The sequence below is a fragment of the Mus caroli genome, chromosome 19, assembly GCF_900094665.2.
Source record: "Mus caroli chromosome 19, CAROLI_EIJ_v1.1, whole genome shotgun sequence".
Classification (NCBI taxonomy): Eukaryota; Metazoa; Chordata; class Mammalia; order Rodentia; family Muridae; genus Mus; species Mus caroli.
The window spans coordinates 22660353-22682496 of NC_034588.1; the positions used below are offsets into that span (position 1 = coordinate 22660353).

At 46.3% G+C, this 22144-nt stretch overlaps 1 protein-coding gene across 1 annotated transcript in view; it reads left to right on the plus strand.

Annotated features, from left to right (window-relative positions):
• The window catches only part of Dmrt1 (doublesex and mab-3 related transcription factor 1), a 100139-nt gene that overhangs the window by 25407 nt on the left and 52588 nt on the right, over positions 1–22144 (plus strand). The window contains exon 3 of the mRNA XM_021152024.2: positions 14099–14382. Coding sequence (XP_021007683.1) covers positions 14099–14382 — 284 coding nt within the window. The remainder of the gene's footprint in view (positions 1–14098; positions 14383–22144) is intronic.

A 22144-nucleotide genomic window follows, 5' to 3' on the forward strand; every position in this document is an offset into this window, starting at 1 on the left:
TGGGAGGCAGAGGCAGGTGGATTTCTGAGTTTGAGGCCAGCCTGGTCTACAGAGTGAGTTCCAGGACAGCCAGGGCTACACAGAGAAACCCTGTCTTGGAAAAAAAAAGGTCTCTGCATCATTGCATCATTTCACAGTTTCCCAGCTCCCCAGCAATGGGAGTGGAGGACTCCTGTTCCTTTTCTTTAACACTGTGACAGTGACAGTGCATGGATCTCAAGATGGAGGCCAGCCTGGACTGCATAGTAAGGCTGTCTACAAACAAACAGACAAACAAACAACACCCCCAGCGTTTGTATTTGTCCATAGGGCCATGCTGGTCTGTTGGAGGCTGTATCTCACTGTGGCCTCCATTTGTGCTTTGATGCCGACCACCTTGCTGTGTGCTTATTGTCCAGGCGTGTATTTTCTTTGGGGAGATGGTTATTCAGGGCTTGTGGGCATGGCTCAGTGGGGGAAGGGTGCTTTGCTTCTAAGCCTGGGGACCTGAATTCAGATATCAATAGAAAAGCAAATGGTAAACTGGCTGTCATGACACATGTATAGTCTCAGCTCCTCAGAGCTGAGGCAGATTGAGGAGTTGAGGCTAGCTAGCCTAGGCATATGTGTGTAAGAATATGTACATATACACATATACACCCAGATGTACATTCATTTTTTAAGAGTTTTTTTTTTTAATTTTATTATTTTGGTGTTTCGAGTCAGGGAGTTTGTCCTTCTACTCTTCCAGTTCCTGCCTTTGAACTGCTGGTATAAAATAGCCATCATGTAAAACCCATAGCCTATGGCACTAAGCAGAACAGCAGTGGTAATGATCATACGTGGGCAGTGTGTGACTGGCAAAGCTATGTCACCTGCCTTTATGGGAATTGGTGTCCCAGTCCCTAGAGTGGCATTTTCACAAGCGCTTTCTATACCTCAGTGGTTGACAGTTTCATGATGGAGCAGGTAGCTGTAAACACACTGGGAACCTGCCACCAAGTCATCTTAGACAGCTCAGGGGAGCTTACGTCCATGGCTTGGAGACGGCGCCCAGCAGCTACGTGGTCTGTGCTGTTCCCAGAGACAGTGTGGAGGCTCATGATCTCTGCTTCAGATGACTGTGAGGAGCAAGGAGGCTACGTTTGTTGTGATATCAATGACTGCAGATGCAGTGCAGAAAGGAAGGGACATGGAAGGCTCCTGTGACAACTCCAACTTCCCAGTACCCCCCCCCCCCAAAGNCCTAGACAGGAAGCCACTGAGGAGAACCCCCCATTAATTAATTAATTAACTAACTAATTAATTAATTAATTTAAAGAACTCTTAAAAGGTGTCACGGGGACACTAAAGAGTAGTTCTTTATAATTGATGGCCTCTGGATGGGGTGTGGGAGGGGAAGGATTCAGTGCTGTGCCCCAGTGAGCCTGTAGATAACACGAAGTGGACTTTGTTTGTTTGTTTGTTTGTTTTGTTTTACTTTTGGCAGGGAGGTTGCAAGGGGTGGGGCAGATTTGAAAAGAATGGGAAGGGGTTGTGTTAGGGTGTATGATGTGAAACTCTCAAAGAATCAGTAAAAATTTTACAGGGGGTGAGGCGGGAATCCAAGTCGGCCTAGTATTGTCTCTGTCGCGTGGTTATAAGTGGTTACTCTTACCCAGATTTAGAATGAGAAGGAGCAAGCTGGACAAAGAGGAATGCAAAATTGTACAGTCTGAAGAGAAAAAGGAGCACCCGGAAGTGTCATGGTGAGGACAGAAGCTGCGGTGTTCGAGGAGATATAAAGCTTGAGGACAAGCCGAGTGCTAAATGGAATAAAGGGAGTGGCAGCTCCAGGTCGAGACTCCACCAAGCTAAATTTCAAAGCAGTGAAAAGGAAGGAAGGGAGAGCTTCAGCGGTGGAGGAGGCAGCAACCACAGACAGCTGTTGCAGATGTGAGGGGGGGCGGAGCTCCAGCTCCATCAAGCCGCAGAATTGGCAGCTTCAGCCTAGTGGTTCTGGCTTTAGAGTCAGAAGGGTTGTGGATCCTCCCTCTGCTAAGGGCAGCTGTTGAGGCCATGTGGGTGGGGATGGGGGGGAAGAGGGTCTCAGAGGCCTGGAGAGGCCATCACGTGAAGGTGTGAAGGTGAAGTCTGGATTTCATTGGAGATCCCAAGATGTGGGAGATGACAGAGTCATGGGATACCTGCTGAGGAGAGCTGCGAACGGTATGGAACCAGCCGCACGAGAGAAGTATGCTGCAGTCAACAAAGCTGGAAGGCGTTGGAGATCTGAAGGGTGCTTTGATATCCCCACAACACCTCCTCTCTCCCCCTAGATCCATGCCTCCTTCTCCATGTCCTCTTTAGAGAGAGCAGTCCTCCAAGAGATGACAGCCAACCCAACAAAGCAAGATACAGTAAGATACGGCCAAAACCCTTATCGAGGCTGGACAAGGCAACCCAATAGGAAGAAAAGAGTCCTAAGAGCAGGCAAGAGAGTCAGAGAAGCACCCACGTCTACTGTTAGGAGTCCCACAAAACCACTAAGCTAACTAACTAACAGCTACAACATACATACCGAAGACCTGGTACAGACCCATATAGACCCCTTGCCGGCTGCTTCAGTTTCTCCGACCCCTGCTTAGTTGATTGGTGTACCATGCTCTCCTGGTGTCTTCCATCCCCTCTGAATCCTACAATCTTTCCCTCTTCCACGTGGTCCCCTAATCTCTGAGGTGAGGGACCCAATGGAGACCTCCACTTCAGACTCTCTGCAGAATGTCTGACTGTAGGTCTCTGCACCGTCTGCTACCAGAAGAAGCCTCTTTGATGATGACCGGACAAGACACCAGTCTAAGGGTACAGTGGAATATCATTAGGAATCACTTTATAATTTTTTTCTTTGGCCAGTCCTAAGTAGTTCTACCCTAGGGCTCTAGGCTACCCAGCTTCCTGTTCTTAGGCATCCAGGCAATGTAGGCGTGGGCTTCATCTTGTGGTGTGGGCCTTTGATTTTAAAGGGAGTTATAGATAAGAGATTTCTATGAATCTCAAGAGACTTGGGACTTTTACAGTGTTGAGACGGTGATATACTGTGGGGCCTTTTGAAATTGAACCAAATGAATTTTTTGCTATTATGATAATGGCTACAAGCCTATGGGGGCCAGGTAGTGGATTGTGATGGTTTGAATAAAAATGGCCCCCATAGGCTAGTACATTTGAATACTTAATCTTTGAAAGATTAGAAGGATTAGGAGGTGTGTGGCCTTGTTGGAGGAAGTGTGCCACTGGGGATAGGTGGGCTTGGAGGTTTTCAAAAGCCCACATCCAGCCTAGTGTTTCCCTTTCTCTTTTCTTGGCCTGAGGGTCAGAATGCAGCTCTTAGCTACCGCTCCAGCACCTTGTGTACTGCCATGCTCCCGCCATGATGATAAGGGACTAAGCCTCTGAAACTGTAAGCAAGCTCCCACTTAAATGCTTTCTTTTTAAAGAGTGGCCTCGGTCATACTGAACAGTGGCTGAGAACAGAGTGGCACAGCTATAGAACAGTGGCCAGGACACAATTAAACGGCAAAACCAAAGGAAGGGGAGTAGAAAGGGCTTGAGATAATTCCCTGTTTGGGCTATCCACTCCTCCATAATGGAGAGTTGATTATGTTTTATTTTCCTTTGGTTTGAGGGGAGGTAAAACTGTGGAGGTGAGCGAAGTACACTGGGGTGATATCTGAGGCAGTTGAGGCTGTGCTGCCGTGTGCCTATACTGTGCACCTCTCCTTGGATGTGGGCTTAGCACGCAGCCTTGCGGTTCTCAGGGTCCAAAGCTTCCTTCACAAATTTGGTAAGATGAAGTGGTTTGCTACACCAGCATGCAAGCCTAGAGGTCACAGACTATGCTAGGAGAAGTAATTATGCACTGTAATGGGCAATTACTGATAATGGCCTTCTGGGGTGGCAGAAAATACACAGCCCCACCTTCTTGGCCGGAACGAACATTGAATAGCACATTAACTTTATAGCAAGCTTAAAGTTCGGCCCTGGAACTGCAGCCCCCACTGCCCCACTCCCATATAAATAAAAATCTGTCTTTGGGAAAGCGCTGTAGCAGCAGCATTAAGTGAAAAGCAGAGAGGAGGGGGGTGGGGCTGGGAACGTGGGATGTTGGAAAGGGAAGGAACAGAGAGCTGTGCCCCACCTGGTGGAATATGTCACTCAGGGTCGTCCCTGTTCCCAAGAGTGCACAGTGAGTGGTTGTTGCTCTCCTGGCACCAGATTTATGTTTGACATTTAAAATAGCCCTGTCACGACTGCCTTGTGGGAGAAGCAGATTGTTCCCGCGCTTCCTGATTACGGCTTTAGGGAGGGATATCACACTGACTGCGCTCAAGGCTACTGTCTGACCTCTGAGAAGGCCAGGAGGAGAGGTCTGTGCTCGTTCGGAGTCTGGTTGCCTTTGGAAGGCCCTGCAGGTGCAGGCAAGCCTCCTATAGTGGCCTAATGAGGAACACTTGGAACAAGGACTTTTGCCTGGAGTTCTTTGATGGCTTTCTGGCTGGACAGCCAGAAAGAGAGTGTTATGACTGTGCTGGGGTCAAGATAACAGTACTAGTGATTTCAGAACACTTTCCATAGGCTAGAGCCTACATACTAGACACATATAGACTGTTTGTTTGTTTGTTTTGGTTTTTTGAGACAGGGTTTCTCTGTATAGCCCTGGCTGTCCTGGAACTCACTCTCTAGACCAGGCTGGCCTCAAACTCATAAATCCGCCTGCCCCTGCCTCCCAAGTGCTGGGATTAAAGGCATGCGCCACTATACTCGGCTATGTATAGACTTTTTATACATTCCTATCCATTATGCCCATCTATTAATACAATACGTAACGTAATTATGTTAGGCTCTGAGATGTGAAAAAGTCAAAGTGCTTTCCTGATGGATACGTGGTGGTAGATTCCAGAACTGGTTCAGCAGTTTGACTCAGAGTGGATGCTCTCACCCTGAGGGTCGTTGTCTGGTCATCTGTAGTAACAGTGATTCAGGCTTATGGATTAGGCTAGGGTTAGGCTAGAGATGATGCATTGGGATTTCATTGCTTAGAGAGCCACCTTAGAATGAGAGGCTAGGCTCCAGCTGCTAGAAAAAGAAGTGTCTAGAAGGCAGACGTTTTCAAACATTTCAGTTGCAGAACCCCTTAGCAGGTTTAAAGACTGTTGAGCGTCTCATGAACCTTTGCTTATGTGCGACCCCTCTCTTGATACCACACAAAGACTGAAGTTGAGAAATTTAAAAGTTATCTTCTAAAATTAGAGCGTCTGTCTTAGTTAGGATGTCTGTTGCTGGGAAGAGACGCCATAACCACCGCAACTCTTAAACAACAAAACGTTTATTTGAGGCTGGCTTATTGTTTCAAAGGATTAATCTTTGTTCAACATGGTGGCATCTTGTAGGCAGACTTGGTGCTGGAGGAGCCAAGAGTTCTACATCGTGATTCAAAGGCAGCAGATGGAAACTCTCCCAGGACTGGGCATAGCTTGAGCATGACAGACAGACAGACAGCTTGAGCACGACAGACAGACACTCTCTCTCTCTCTCTCTCTCTCTTTCTTCAAAGCCCATCTCCCTAGTGACATACTTCCTCCAGCAAGGCCACACCTACTCCAACAAAGCCATAAGTTCGAGGCCAGCCTGGTCTATAAAGTGAGTTCCAGGACAGCCAGGGCTATACAGAGAAACCCTGTCTCAAAACAACAACAACAACAGAAAAACCCTGTCTCGAAACAACAACAAAACAAAACAAAACAAACAAACAAAAAGGCCATAACTCCAAACCGTGATCCTCCCCATGGGCCATGCACTCAAATGCATGAGTCTGTGGGGGTCAAACCTAGTCAAGCCACCAATCACTAATTAAGAAAATGCCCTGCAGGCTTGCCTAGAGCCCTATCTTATGGAGAGGTGTTTTCTTAATTGAGGTTTCCTCCTCAGATGACTTTAGCTTGTGTCAAGTTGACATAAAACTAGTTAGCATGGGTGCATGCCTTTAATCCCAGCACTGGAGGCAGAGGCAGGAGGATTTCTGAGTTCGAGGCCAGCCTGGTCTACAAAGTGAGTTCCAGGACAGCCAGGGCTATAAAGAGAAACCCTGTCCTGGAAAAAAAAAAACAACAAAAAACCCTAGCCAGCACAATAGCCAATAGAAATGTGGGGAGGGAAGAGTTTATTTGTCTTACCTGTTGCCCTGACAACAGTCCCATCAGTGAGGGATGTCAGCAGGAGCACAAGCAGGAACCTGGAGGCCGTGGAGGGATGCTGTTTACTGACTTGCTCCCCATGACTTGTTCAGCCTGCTTTCTTACACTATCCACAACTACTAAACCAAGGGTGGCACTGCCCTTAGGGGGCTGAACCCTCCCACATTAATCAAGAAAATGCCCCCCCAACAAATTTGCTTATAGACCAGTCTGATGGAGGTAATCCCTCAATATTGTTTTCCTATTTCTAGACAATTTTAGCTTGTATCAAGTTGACAGTAAACAAAACAAAATACAACAACTATGCAACTACACAGCATGATAAGCCCATTAACTGCTAACATAGTATTTTGATGAAAAATCCCTTCAGATACTCAGGACAGTACCTGTATATATGTCTTCAGATCTCCTTTCTCTCTGGGTGGTATAGCTGGGTCTGCACAAATGGTCACTTCATGTTTGCTCGAGACAGGTTTACTGTGTATCTCAAGCTGGTCTGGAACTTAAGTGTGTTACAGTCCTCAAGTTTCCTGCCTGCACAGCAGAATTGATTAATCCCATTTCCCACATGCACTCCCATGGACCACAGCTTCACCAGACAGGCTGTGACCAGCTCTTTCATTGCTTGTTTAAAAGTTCTGATTCTAGCAGTTCAGTCGCTGAGGGTTTCCTGGTCACACCAGCTTTCTGTAAGGAGCTGGACGGGGTGAAGGCCCCCATCTGCATGTTGAGAGCTACATCACAGCTTCTCTCTAAAGGCTGTCTTCTGCTTTTACCATCTCCCTCTTATCCTCTTTTTGATCTAATGCCATCACCTAATCAGAGCCTAACCATCTCCCTCTTATCCATCTGCTCTTGAATCTAATGCCATCACCTAATCAGAGCCTAAGGCGGAGGATGCTTGCCTATCTCCCTCTCTTGTTGCAGTTGCTCCTTTACACAGCTTCCTACTTGTCTGCCATCTGGGACTCATATGAATTTCCAACTATACTCAACAAGAAACCCTACAATCTCTGTGGCTGCTTGCTGACAGTCTCCACCCTTGGGCACTAAGAGGGCACAGTTCAAAGACTGCAGAATTTCCTCTAAACCTTTTAACTCTTTACAAGGCATCTCCACGTTCACACGGTGGACTCTGCTCATTAAGCAGGCATGCCACCCCATACCACATACACGAAGACTGTCACCCAGGGGTTTCTCCTACAGACACTCCTATTTCTATTTCTATTTCTTTTTCTCGTTCTTTTTCTTTTTCTTTTGCTTTCTTTTTCTTTTTCTTGACACTCCTATTTCTGATGGCTCTTCCTTAGTTGCATGTCCCACTAGTCCTGACAAGAACCGTGTAACCACTGTCATAGCACAAAGGCACATTCACACACATCGTGCAGGAAAGGACAACTCTAATGGAATCTCCTCCAAAGATGGTCGCCTTAGCTCTCTCTCTCTCTCTCTCTCTCTCTCTCTCTCTCTCTCTCTCTCTCTCTCTCTCTCTCTCTCTCTCAGCCTTAGCTCCGTACCTTGCTTCTCACAGCAAGGACCATGCACTCACAAGGATCTCCCCAACAGATCTCAAGTTCTGTCATGCTCCAGCTATGTTGTGTGGCAAAACTTTTTCGGGAGAGACACAATATACACATCTGCTCACTCCAGATAGGGACCCCACAACAGACCAAAGTAGAGAAACCACCGAAATCCAATTTGGTGAACCAGTGAGTTTTATTAGGCTTATAGATGTATGGGTGAGGGGTTACTTAGAGGAGAAAAATGACTTAGAGACAGCTGTGTCACCAAGACCCACCCAAGCATGTGTGACAGCTCACAGAAGCTAGGAAGCTGGAATGTACTGCACAGCCTGCAGGTTGCTCAACAGGTTGGAGAGTGCCCTTTGCAGGTGCCTTAGTCCGTCTGAGGGCTTCTGAGCTCATCTTGGCTAACAGTATGTTCAGCTCAGCTTCAGGCTTAATTGTCTGGAAGGGAGGCCAGTGAGTCTGCTAAGCGTCAGGGACTTCCTGAAGCAGTCGAATTGTTTACCTTCTTGCCTACAGTGTGGAATGTTTCAGTCTTTAAGAAAACAGTTTTTAAAACAACCTGTCTGTTCAGCATCCTTCATGGTTTAGATGACTCAGTAGTACCTCAGTGTGGGACATTTCAGAAGTTGATTAATCTGGACCTGGGAATACCCTACAGAATGTTATTTAAAAAGACAAAACCAAAAAATGGTAGCTAGTTTGTCTTTCTGCTCCAGGGAGGAACATCCCAGTTTCAGCCCCCAGATCCATGGAAAGTCATCTTCAAAGAACAGGGATCTCCTAGTTCTAAGTTCATAGCAGTTAGTGAAAGGTAATCTTAGGTTTCAGATTTCTGGTGAAGGTTTTGCCTGCCTGGCAACACAGAATTCTGAAGCTAAGTGGAACACACATTTGCCAAAGTATGGGATTTCAGATATAAAAGACAGTACTCATTGCGAATCAAGCTTTGAAGTTTGCAGGTAAATTTCTCATTTGTGGTCCTTTTCTGCACAAGCAGAAGTGGGTATAATTTCAAGTTTATAGAGGTTTCAACCTGCAACAATGCTGGGAATCCTGACACTAGAGAAGAGAAGGGAAAGCCTTCACCCACCTTAAAATGAATTACTGGTTAACTACTATTAATATGCTGCAGGCCCAGAGACCAGCATATAACACTCCAAGATCAATAAGGCTGTTTATCATGTGTGGGTATTGATCTCTCATGAAGGAGTGAAATCATATTTCACAAAGAATATGTTAGTACAAAAAAAAAGTAACAGGACTCTGAAGGCTTGTCAGGAAATTAGATGTCTAGAAGGTGACATCATGACTGAGCCACGTGTAAGCATTGGAGTGGCAGGTGGTGGCCTCACGAGTCCCATGTCTGCGGATGAGTGCATAGAGACCGGGAGCTCAGAGTGTATGTGGCAGAGCCCACTTCTCCTGCTTCCACTGCCTTTCCAGCTGGATTTGGTCCTGCTGATCAGGACTGTATGTTAATAGCCATAACACTTGAAACATCAGAGTTTCTGGGTGTGGTGGTGTGTTGCCTGTGATCACGGCACTTATAAGACTGAGGGATGAAAGTCACAGATTTTGATGCCAAGCTTGATTACATAATGAGACAAAAAACAAACATGAGTGTCTGATCAACGAGCAAGAAGGCCCTGGGCTCAGTCCCCAGCAGTGGGGAGAAGGGACTAACTTTCTGTTGCCGTGTGTATCGTGACAGAGGACCTGCAGGTAGATGATCCTGTAAGGAGTCATGGGTTAAGAAAAGTACTATCTTTTCTTGGGCTTGATGCCATGGGCTATTTCTTACTAATACCGTTAAGCAATCTTGGCCAGTTTCCATACCAGAAAGACAGTGGCATTTAGTTTCAGATTTTTCAACACCCTCATTAAGATAGTTCTTTTACAGTCCATGTCTCTGATCTTTGTATTAGTAATGTTGACTGTGTAGCTTAAAGGACCTGGGCATATGATGTCTTAGGTTTTAACACTCAGATTCAATTTTCAGTTAAAGGTGGAAATTTCAGATATTAGTAAAAGTGTCAGAACTCCCAGAGCTGGAGTTACAGACAATGATAAACTGCCATGTGGGTGCTGGCAATTGAACCTGAGTCCTCCGGTAGAGCAGCCAGTGCTCTTAGCAGCTGAGACATCTCTCTAGGCCCCAGTTTGAAATCTTTTTTTTTTTTTTTTTTTTTTGGTTTTTCGATACAGGGTTTCTCTGTGTAGCCCTGGCTGTCCTGGAACTCACTCTGTAGACTAGGCTGGCCTCGAACTCAGAAATCCACCTGCCTCTGCCTCCCAAGTGCTGGGATTAAAGGCATGTGCCCCTACGCCCAGCCCCCAGTTGGAAATCTTAATGTCAGGCTTTCTACCACTTACCGGGATACTTAGTCTGACTTAGATGGTGACCCTTCCGTGTTGGGGAGAATGCCCTTCGGTTGGTAGTCCTTGGGCGCTCTGCCATGATTGTGGTGAGTAGGGAAGGCAGACTGGTCATAGGTGTTTGTTACGGCAGTTTCTTCTCAGGCTGGAGTGCATATGGCATGTGATCTCGGCATTGTGCAGTAGTGGAAGGGAAACTGATGGCTTTCCTGGTCCTGAGACTTAGAAACTCTCAGACTCAGGCCTTTGTGGGGGGAACTCACATCTTCCTCTGTTGATCTCGGTGTTACCCTGCCTGCTAGCCCTTCTCATCTGCTCACTGCTCATGGGACATTCTTTTCTCTCTGTGTAACTCTTCATATTTTCCTCCTTGTGAGTGGTGAGTGTCCTCCACCTCCCTAAGTCATTTCCATCTCAGCTCATCCTTCCAGAAGCCTCGATGACACTCCCCACCCCTTCAGTACAGTCACCTGGGGAATGTGCCTATACTATTATGGTGGCACAGAAGTCTCAAAACACAAGAATATCACTCAGTGTCACTCAGGAGCTGGCATGCACAAGGTTCTGGGTTCCATCCTCTCTGTGTGTCTCTGTGTGTCTGTCTGTCTGTGTGTTGTGTGTGTGTGTCTGTCTATATCTCTAAAAGAATAAAGTAAAAGTTAAACAACTATGATGCTATGGTATTGAGCCCTGACTAATACTACCTATTAGTCAGGCAAGGCCGTTGTTCCTGATTGAGAGATCAGACTGGAAGCAGCAGAGCTGGCAGTTATCCCTTGGGTGCTGTTGTCAGCCCATGGGGTTTTTCATACAGCAGTAGTATGGTCATTAAAGCTGGGAACCAACCGTGAAGCTGAGTGTGACATTGACCAAGTTTTAGTTGGGAACACTAAAATAAAGAATTCCGAGCTGGAGGTGTAACGTTGCGGTGCAGTGCCTGCCCGTTCACTGTGTGCTAGAAGCCCTGGGTTCAGTCTCTGGCAACACTTCCCAAGGCACGCATGCATGCGCACACGCACACATCTCATAAAGAGTTGATGGTTCATGTAGAGATTTTTTTTTTTAAATGAACTCTTGGGGCGTTTAGTGATTTGGGGGTGTAAAATTGGTGGCAACAAAATTTGGGTAAGCAGGGAAATGACAGCATTGTTAACTAAGGACAAACGGCTGAAGCAAAGCACGTTATGCTTTGACCCGACCTAGCGTTTTAAACTTGAGGTTTGCTATGCTGTTTATTGAAGCCATTGTCTTGTTACCGCTATCATTTTGTTCCTTGATAAACTGAGGCCCGATGGGAGGAGCTGACCCATTTGCTGGCAGAGAATCACAAAGTGTGTTGAGTCTCAGCCTTAGAGTCTGGACACTTCGGGTTTTGATTTCTTTCTTTGCCTGCTTTGTTTTCTTTAGTGAAACCCTGGCTTTTGTAGGCCCTAAGGTGTCGCCAGGTTTTATACCACAGGGACAGGTATAAATGTTTAATGTGCCTGAGATTGCGTGGGGAATGACCCAACAATGCTCAGGGCTGGATGGTTGACCACTTTATCCCTTTCTTGTTTCAAATGTCTGCATGGCTTGTCATTTCTGAGAAGTTTGTGTTGCTTTTGTAAGCAGATAAAGAATAAAGGACCCAACACTAAAAATAAAAGAATTATAGATAAAAAAAGACCAATAATGCCAACAGGATCTTTTATTTATGTTTTAATGTGTATATGTGAGAGGCTCTGTGCTTTTATGTTCACAGTGTGTGTGTGCCTGATGCCTGCAGAGGCCAGAAGAGGGCATTGGATCCCTCGGAACTGGAGTTACAGGTTGTTGCGTGCTGCCATGTGGGTGCTGGGAACTGAACCCAGGTCCTTTGCAAGAGCAGTGGGTGCTCTGTGACCCATGAGTCATCGCTCCACTCCCACTTTGTTGTTTTGAGTAAGAAAAGAGTTGAGAGAAGAAAGGAAATCCATGATGGTGCAGTTCCAGGAGCCCGCAGTGTGTATTTGGATCCTGTCTGGGAAGGAGGCTGCAGTCTTTTTTTTTTTTTTTTTTGGTTTTTTGNGANAGGGTTTNTCTNNGCAGCCCTGGCTGTCCTGGAACTCACTTTGTAGACCAGGCTGGCCTNGAACTCAGAAATCCGCCTGCCTCTGCCTCCCGAGTGCTGGGATTAAAGGCGTGCGCCACCACGCCCGGCTGAGGCTGCAGTCTTTAAGGTTGTATGATGGCTTCAGTTTGTAGTCTTGGCCCAGACTTCCCAGAGCGTGCTCTTTGAGTGCACACACCCTCCCTTGCACGCTTTCTCTTTCTCCTTCTACACTTTTATCCAGGATCTCCTGCCGTCCCCCACCCCATCCCCACGCTGAGTGCTTTTGTGACGTTGTGTTGGAGATTTCTCCCAGTGCTGCTTCTTCATGCCTTGGGATACTGAGCCCTTCTCTGTGTCTCAGCTATGAAGTTTTAAGGGCTGGTGGTTCTTGGAGCTTTAGGCTTTACTTCATATTTATCCCTGATGCTGTACTACTTAAAAAGTCACTGTTGACTGCTCTCTTCAGTAAACGCTCACTGCTCTGGGTCTGGGGTTACGCTAGGCACAGGGAGTACACGGGCAGCATGCAAGTCTGGGGCTCCTTGCAGGATCTTATCTGGTCATTCGCCGCCTTCATCTGTCTCTTGATTGCTTTCTTTCTCTTTCTTTCCTTCTTTCTTCCTTGGTTTTCTTTTTTTCTCCCTGAGACAAGGGTTCTCTGTGTAACCCTGGCTGACCTAGAACTCATTCTGCAGACAGGGCTGGTCTTGAACTCACAGAGATCTGCCTTCTGCTTGCTTTCTTGTTCCAGGCTGTGTAGCAGGCCAGGTGCTGTTGCTTCCTTCATTCAGACCAGAACAGAAAATCTCAAAGACTGTCTTCATCTTGATCCTCTCTGGGTTTACGTGGTTTCTGGATTTACTTGGTTTTGGATTTCTGTGGTTTCTGGGTTTACGTAGTTTTTGGATTTACGTGGTTTCTGCGCATCGGTTGCCACTGCAGCTGAACCCTCTGGCAATCGGTGCCAGCTTTGGCTTCCGGGATGCTGCATTCTGTTCGCTTCAGTTCATGCCTTGGCTCCACCCCACTCCCCAGATGTAACCGTTGCTGGGTGGTGATTTCTGGGTCTCAGCCTCCAGCCTCAGTGGCTCCCAGGAAGTCTCAAGATGCGTCCTTTCTTGTAGCCCTGTACCTCATGCCCTGTGGCTTAGAGTAAACAGAACACAGCCCTGCGTCACTCTGCTACACTCAGACTCCTATGCCTCATCCCCCTTTATCCTTAGTCCTCACACCCCCTCACCTCCCACTTCATTTCCACGCCCCACACGTTCCTGTATTGGGCTACCCCTTACATTTGTACTCTAATCTGGCCTCTGACTGGTCTTGTGTTGCTCCCGGGTTCTCTCATCTCTCCTTCACTTTTCCCCGAGAATTTGCATCAGGTGAAGCTCCCATAGCATGGCTCCGTTGGTCTGCTCCTGGTCCACAGTCCTGGTCTATACTAAAGAATACCGTATCTACCATGGAAGGAGGTAAAAGGAACTGTATGCTCTCAAACTCAGCCCCTTACTGAGTTCCTGGGGTGACGTTAACGTTATCACATGGTAAGAATTCATAGGTTAATTGGGTCTGATCTCCAGTTCCTTGATGTTTGACTCCGGTCATGTCATTTACCCTACCTCAAAAGTGACTTGATATTCCCAGGGAAAATAACCTAGCCAAGGGTATTTCAGCTTTGCCATCAGCACAGAGCCGGCCTTATGACTGAAGAAGCAGGGGAGGACGTCTCCCTTGCACTCCAGGTTCTTGGTTTATCTTGAACGTGAGGCACAGCTGAGCTGTAGAGGGCAAGATCTGTGGACCACCTACATTAAATCTTACGACCTCACTCATTCCTTTATTGATTTACATCCCAAACGCTGCCCCTTAACCACATCTTTTTATTTTATTTTATTTTCTCTCTTCTCTTTTAGAGGGACGCATGCTCATCCAGGATATTCCTGCTGTCACCAGCAGAGGGCATATGGAGAACACATCTGACCTGGTATCAGACCCCGCCTACTACAGCAGCTTTTACCAGCCTTCTCTGTTTCCTTACTACAACAATCTGTACAACTACCCCCAGTATTCCGTGGCCTTATCTGCTGAGTCCTCCTCAGGGGAGGTGGGGAATTCCCTCGGGGGATCCCCCGTGAAGAACAGCCTGCGGAGTCTCCCAGCACCTTACGTGCCTGCTCAGACTGGAAACCAGTGGCAGGTATGACCCTGAGTTAATGGGATATGTGAAACACGCATGCATGGAAGAGCACATGCGTGCACACCCTGTACCACGCACATGCTCCGTTCAGCACACACGTAATCACAGTATGATGTGATGCACACTGGCCTATCTTTTCTATCTGTTAATGTCAGCAAAGATGGGCTGCAGGGACTCGGGAAGGAATTGTGTATGTTTTTTAGGGTTCGTTTTCAGTTTTAGTTTTTCTCACATTGTCATTTTGCAGAAATACCCAGCTGCCCAGAGTTAGGTATATCTGAGGCCCCATCTCCTCCAGCCTTCTCTACCTTGGAGTAGCTGAGAATATGTTAGGTGCAGCTTCCTGGGTGGCAGTCATCTCCCAACAAACCCTGTTCATCAAGGTTCTCCTGTTTTTCTTTTTGAAAATACTAATACTCAGGTCATCCCAGACTGGCCTCAAACTCACCAAGATCGGCCTGTCTCTGTAGTTGAACCTCGGCTGTGGGGTGGATCCCCTATAAATGCGCAGGCTCTTGGTTGCTTAGGGCTTAGAGTCATTGCCTAAGCCCTCCGTTTTCTGTTGAAATCTTCTTGGAACTCTCTTCTGCTTTTCTTCACCTATGCAGGTGAGAAACAAGCACCAGTGTCTTGAAGAGAGCTGTTGTTTTAGGTGGCCAAGGGTAGAGCATCCATGTGTTCCTGAAATACTCAGTCCACAGTCACCGTCTAACATAAACTTTATCTCAGAAGTTTGAAGTTACTTTGGGAATCTGCACAATTTTCTGTCAGTGTGATGGCACATAAGGCACAAGGAGGGACATTCTCAATGTATGCATAACAGAGAATGATCCAGGGAGACCGAATAAAGGACTGGGATGTGGCAGGGCTCTCTTAAGCCTCGCATCACCAACTGTGAACACAACTTGACTTTTAAAAATGTTTCAGTCATGCCTGCAAAATTCTTACATCCAAATAAGCCATCATAGCTATAAGCTGCCAATTTGCAAAATAAATACCAAATGCAGATCAGCAAGTGACTAGTAGGAGACCTGATAAAGGTCCCCAGGGTTTTCATGCCACCCTGTTCTCCTGCAGAGAGCTGCAGAGACGCTGAGTGGGACGCTGAGTGAGGGAAACCGAGCGCAGGTTAAGGAGCAGGAGTTGTGTCTTAGTTAGGGTTTTACTGCTGTGAACAGACACNATGACCAAGGCAAGTTTTATAAAAAAAAACAACAACATTTAATTGGGGCTGGCTTACAGGTTCAGAGGTTCAGTCCATTATCATCAAGGTGGGAGCATGGCAGTATCCAGGCAGGCATGGCGCAGGAGGAGCTGAGAGTTCTATGTCTTCATCCAAAGGCTGCTAGTGGAAGACTGACTTCCAGGCAACTAGGGTGAGGATCTTATACCCACACCCACAGTGACACACCCATTCCAACCAGGTCACACCTATTCCAACAAGGCCACACCTTCAGATGGTGCCACTCCCTGGTCCAAGGATATACAAACCATCACAAGTTGTAACCCTGGAAGGCCCATCCATACATACTCAGTCACAATTTTTGACTTAGCCGTGTCACCTTGAGCAGGTACTAGCTCCTTCAGGCATGCCTCCCAATAAAAGAGTTAACCATTTAAAAGCAAAATACTGTGATGTATGGATCTAAGTCTGAATGGAATGGCTTTTTATAGTTTCGAGGAAGAGTTTGATTCCTTTGGGTAGTGCTGGAGAGATGGTCCAGTGGATAAGGGTACTGACTGCTCTTCCCGAGGACCGGGGGTTCAAATCCTCATGGCAGCTCACAACTATCTGAAACTGTCATATAGACAGACATGCAGGCAAAACACCAGTGTTCATAAAAATAAAGGTAAATAAGTAAAAAAAAAAGTTAAAATGTTGCAAAGCATAGACAAACATAATAATGGCATAAATGTGTTTGTTAAGATATGTCATACGAAAGCATTAAATAGTAAGCACATACATACTAGGCATTTGTCTGGTGTTGAAGTGATAGAAATGAGGTGGCTTAACACTGTAACCTGAAGGGGTTTTATTGTTTTTGTTTTGTTTTGTTTTGTTTTGAGGCAGGATCTCACTGTGTAGTTCTGGGTAGCTTGGAGCTTGCCATGTAGACCAGGCTGACCTTGAACTTCCAAAGACCCCCACTTGCTTCTGCCTCTGGAGTGCTAGGGTCAAAGGTGCGCACCACCATGCCTGGCCCCAGAGTTGTCTCCACAGCTAGAGAGGTTATCCCGTGGGTAAAGTGCTTGCTATTCAGGCGTAAGGACCTGAGGTTTGGACACCAACATCCTCATTAAAACAAAACCCAGAAACGGTGGAATTCCCTGCTGATACTTCTGTACAATTGTGGGGTGTGAGCGGGTGGATGCCTGGGGCTTGCTAACCTGGAGTCTAGCCACATTGAGTGGACTCCAGGTTCAGCGAGAGACCCTGCTTCAAAGTATTAAGAGAGAACATGATAGAAGAAGACACCCAGTGTTGACATCTGGCCTACATGTGTACATACTTACGTGTATCTACATATAAGCATGAAAGGAAAGGAAAGGAAAGGAAAGGAAAGGAAAGGAAAGGAAAGGAAAGGAAAGGAAAGGAAAGGAAAGGAAAGGAAAGGAAAGGAAAGAAAAAAGCGCGCGCGCACACACACACACACACACACACACACACAACAGCGCTATCAGAGGTGTTAAGACAGAAATGTGGGATAGATGGGAGAATGGCTATCAACTTGGTTTTGGTTTTCGGTTTTTAAAGACAGGCTTCATTTAGGCAGGACTGGGATGTACTCTGTAAGCCCAGTGGGCCTGAGCTTTGTGATCTGCCTGACTCCGTCTCTCAAGTGCTTGTATCATGGCTGTTGCAGCTCCATGCCTAGCTTCACTGTCTTAGTTTCTGGAAGGTGTGCTGGGCCTGCTCTTGGAGCATTACCTCACTTCTTGTGGGGATGGCTTCCCAGCATCCTGTCATGTTTTCTGAGGTGCCTTCAGCAGTGTGGGAAGGCCTGTGCTGCTCTCTGTTGTCTGTTCCTCTTCATGACTGTCCAAGAGCTGGTGTGGAGTCCCTGCTCCTCACATTGGACCCTGCTGCTGAGACTCAGCTTGCCTCCTCTCTACCTCTTGGGTGGATGGAATCTCTCTCTCTCTCTCTCTCTCTCTCTCTCTCTCTCTCTCTCTCTCTCTCTCTCCCGAGACAGGATTTCTTTGTATACCTTGGCTGTCTTGGAACTCACTTTGTAGACCAGGCTGTCCTCGAACTCAGAAATCCGCCTGCCTCTGCCTCCCCAGTGCTGGGATTAAAGGCGTGGGCCACCATGCCCGGCGGAGTCTCCCTTTTATACTCTGTCCCCTTTCCTTGCGACTTTCAGTGACATTGTGTGTTGCAGTGCAGTGTTGATGTTTTTCAACCAAAGACCTCTTTTGGTTTCTGTAAAGACATGTATTGTAGTAGAGACCATAATTCTATTTTAAAGGTAGACTTCTTAAAAAACAAACAGGGCATCCATTTTTGCATTTTTAAAAAAAATCCATTGATTCTTGTGTGGCTTTCTCCTGTATGCCTGGCTATAAAATCAAGCAAGCCACAGACTGTCTTAGGACCTACTAAGTGCAAAACCTATGAGGTGGGGGTGGGGAAGGAAAGATTCTCCTGAGGTGGGGGGCAGTCTTCCGGGATCCCAGAGCGTGCTACCGTGACCACCATGCAGGCTTGAGAATGGCTTTAATTGTCTCTGATCTGTCTGGAGCCTGAAGAGATTTGTGGCCCAATCATAGATTCCTGTCCTGTTGTGAAACAGGAATAACATTTGTGGCACTGGAACAAACTCAGGATGAATGGCTGCCTCTGCTGACCAGCAGTTCAATTTTGCTTCTGCATTTAATTGCCTGCAAAAGCTGTTTATGGCTGTGCGCACTCCTCCGCGGCAACATTATCTCTTAAATAAACATGTTGTACCTGGTTGACAATCGTGCATATCAAGTGAGCTGAAATAAATATGGGAGGGCTCAGAGCCGTGCCTGAGATCTCCTTCAGGCCCTCAGCCGGCGCTTTTTGGTTGGCTATTTCCAAGCGTGTTGCCACCAGACGACTGGGTTCCCGTTCCCACCACAGTCAGGGTGTGGCTGGGTGGCAGCCCTAGGGTTTTCACTCTTCTGGTGACTTTGGTCTCAGTCTGAGGCATCCCATGATAATGATTGCTCACTGACAACTGTCCACCTCACTGGAATTCATTCATGTGTTAAATAAACGTACAGTGGGACTGCCAAATGAAGTAGAAAAGCCCAATTGGGTGACTACAGTTAGCAGTAGTTCATATATTTTAGTATAGCTAGAAGAGAGAGTGATGGGTAGATACGTCAATGACCCTGGTCTGATCACTTCGCATTGTGTCTATATACGGAAGAAAGATGAAGAGGTGTTGGAAGTCCGCTATATACTCCTTGATTTGAGAGATTCAGGCAGGAAGGGAAACAGATACTGGCATATGAGGCTTGGTACAGAAAAGGCACCCTTTGTGGTGCTCCTAGGATGGTGCTCCAGCCCTCTCGGCTTGCTGAGGGCCAGAGGACCAGGCCTGGCATTTAAAAGAGCTTCCTCTGACTGCTTGCCTGCCTGGGGAAATTCTCTAAGGCCTTTGGCTTTATACTAACTCTTCCTTTTTCGCGTGGCTTAGCTCAGCGACAGCCTGTTGACGGTATGGTGAAAAGAATCGTCTTTTCAAGCCTAGGCTGTGTGGAGGTGGTCACACCCCTACCTTTACCACTGTGCAGAGCCTGTCCCACAGGAAGTGTGGCTATGTGAAGCCAAATCTTAGATCAATTCTAGTTTCCAGGACAAGTTACAATTAGCAATCCTTAAATCATTTGGCATGTGTGAGTGATGTCTGTTTTATTGTATTATTTCTAATTTGTAATTTAATATACATTAACCTAGTGTTGTATATAAAATATCGGCATAACCATTTAAGATATATTTATATAAAATACATATGAATGAATATATGAGAGGGTGGGTTGTGATCTCTCTGTGGCCCTCGCTGTCCTGGAACACTCTACATAGATCAAGTTGGCCTCAAACTCACAGAGATGTATGCCTGCTTCTTGGGTGCTGGGATTAAAGGTGTGCTCCACTAAGCCTGGCTTAGGTGTATGCTTAGGTGCCCCTATGTAGCCCAAGCTGGTCCTGAACTTGAGCTGTCTATCTTCCTGTCTTAACCTTCTAAGTGTTCAGACTATAGGCATGTACAGCTATTCCTGGCTCTCAGATACTTGTGATTTTTTTTTAAAAATTGATACTAATGGGAGGAGACACAATGCAAAGCCCGTTTTCTGAGCGGAGGATGCTCCAAGCTGCTTGCCCATCTTGTGGCCCACGTTGTCACCAGCAGGTTTGACACGTCCCACTTCCCTTTCTAGTAAAAGAACCCATCTCCTTTTCTAGAGTCAAGAGGTCAGTTGCCACTGTAGTAATTGCTTTTCTGTTGCTGTGGTAAGATAGCATGTCTAAGGCAACTTAGAAAAGGAAGTTGACTGGCCTTCTGGTTCTCGCCTGTTACAGCCCCTGAGGGTAGAACCGAGGCATGGGGGCAAGCCTCAAACCACAAGCAGGAGGCAGAGCTAAGAATGGCCTTAAAGCCCACCCAGCGACTTTGTCCAGTGAGGCCGTACCTCCTGAGCCTCCCCAATCAGCCTCCAAATGGGGACCTAGTATCTACCTGCCCAATATTTATGGGGGACATCTTATTCAAACCACCACAGTTACTGTCTACCCATACACAGACTCTGGCTTTTTTGTCAGAGAGAAACCAACAGTATTCACATGAAATCACAGGAGGATTTATAAGGCTATGTGCAATTTTAAATAATTTAAAATCCTGATAATTTAAGAAAAACAATTTCTTTCCTCAGGCAAACAGGTAAAATATCTAAATATAGTAGAGCTAACCACCCTAATTTGGTTTCTTAAAGATGAAGTACAGAGTATAACTGTCGATGCCTGAGGATTTATTTTAATTCATGTTCTATTGCTATCATATATATTTATTTTAGTTCATGTTCTATTTATTTATTTGGTTTATATCTTACGTATTCATTAATTTAAATAATTTTACAGTTGCCCGTTTTTAAGTTTTCTAGTAGATAGTTATTTTGTGGAAACATTAAATACTTGAAATATCTCCTTTTCTGTTGTCTTTGTGTACATATTCACCTCAGATGGGTAGGTGAGCATGTTAGTGTACCCTTGGTAAGGGAGGAAGGGGCAGGTATTTACATGCTGAGCTCAGTGGGGCGGGGCTGAGGAATGCCCATATTTTACAGAGCACACTTAGCTAAATGCAAGCAGATCCCAGGAGAAAATTGGACTGGCTTCTGGGAAACTGAGGGCAGCCGGGAGCAGATAAACCTGACTCAGGAGAACGCCAGGGGTGGAGTAAGGCCTTGGGCACCCCAAGGAGCTGATTTTCAGCCTGGCCTAGCAACCCCAAGAGGATCCCAGGACATCCAGAATGTGACAGATCTGCTGAAACCTTTGGAAGAGGCCTTAGGTGCCGTGCTGTGCTGCAGACTGGTCACCATCCTTAGGTGGTTCAGCTCCATCTGCTCTGAGTAGACTCATATTGTCATGTGCTGGAGTAGTTGATTGGCTGACTATTGACCTGGAGGTTGGAAGGAGACTGTTAGCACCCTGCTGCCAGGTTGTCCCATCATTTGCGCTGTGTGACAGAGCAACACCATGGGGGAATTGTATGGTATGTTTGAACGTTAGATCACTGGGGTTGAAAGCGTTAACGTTTGATTTCCTTGGGCTAGTGACCCAAATCTTATTTATTTACATTTGCCTTTTGCCCTAACTTTTGTTTTCTTGATGATAGATGTGAGTCTGATATAATAAGATTAGATGCTTCTCAGAACATATAAGTACTTGGATGGGGCTCACATGCCTTGAGACCCACATTTCTGTGATGTGTTGAGTGTTCCTCAGTACTTAAGTAAAGACTAAAATCAAAGGAATACATACATAGCAGACACAGGCTGGTCCTTTTGTTGTTTCGTTTTAATTCGGTATTAGAAGTACAAGAGAGAGAAGAGGACACAATTATAAAATATGTTTAATGTGTTGTAAGACATAGATAAGGAAGCCTTATCCATTCACGGCCACTCTCAAGTGCCTGGCTATACATGGAAGCACTTGAGCATCATTGTCAAGTATTGAGGGCAGAGCTTTCTGGGGGTGGGGGTGGGGTTGCTGCACTGTAGAAAGGCAGGTCCGGACAGGACCTGCTGGGAGCTGGGGGAGGGGACCTGCTGGGAGCTGGGAGAGGGGGCGTTTTATCAGCTCTTTGTTTAGAATTGCCAGCACGTGATGTCAGCGAGAACCAGACAGGCATGTAGTTAGTCTCCTTCTTTTAAAATTCTCTACAAAGAATACACTTGCATCTAAGAGACTTCTCCACACCCTCTTCTTCTTGTCCCACACGTCCTCTAGGGGTCACCCTTGGTGTGCCCCTTTCTTGGTTGGTTCGAAGGACAGTGAGAAGCAAAAGAAACTGTTAGCCTTTCACTTCAATTTTTTTATACGTTTTCTCATCACATATCTTGGCACAAATAGTCTTTTTGGCCATTTCTATTTATTCTGTCATATTCAGTTCTCATAAGATAGCCAACCAGTACTGAGAGAAAGAAGGCAGATACTCCAATGCTGTGTCTTGTATTCATATAGAACTAGAAAATGAGAAGCCCTGGAACGTGTGTGTGTGTGTGTGTG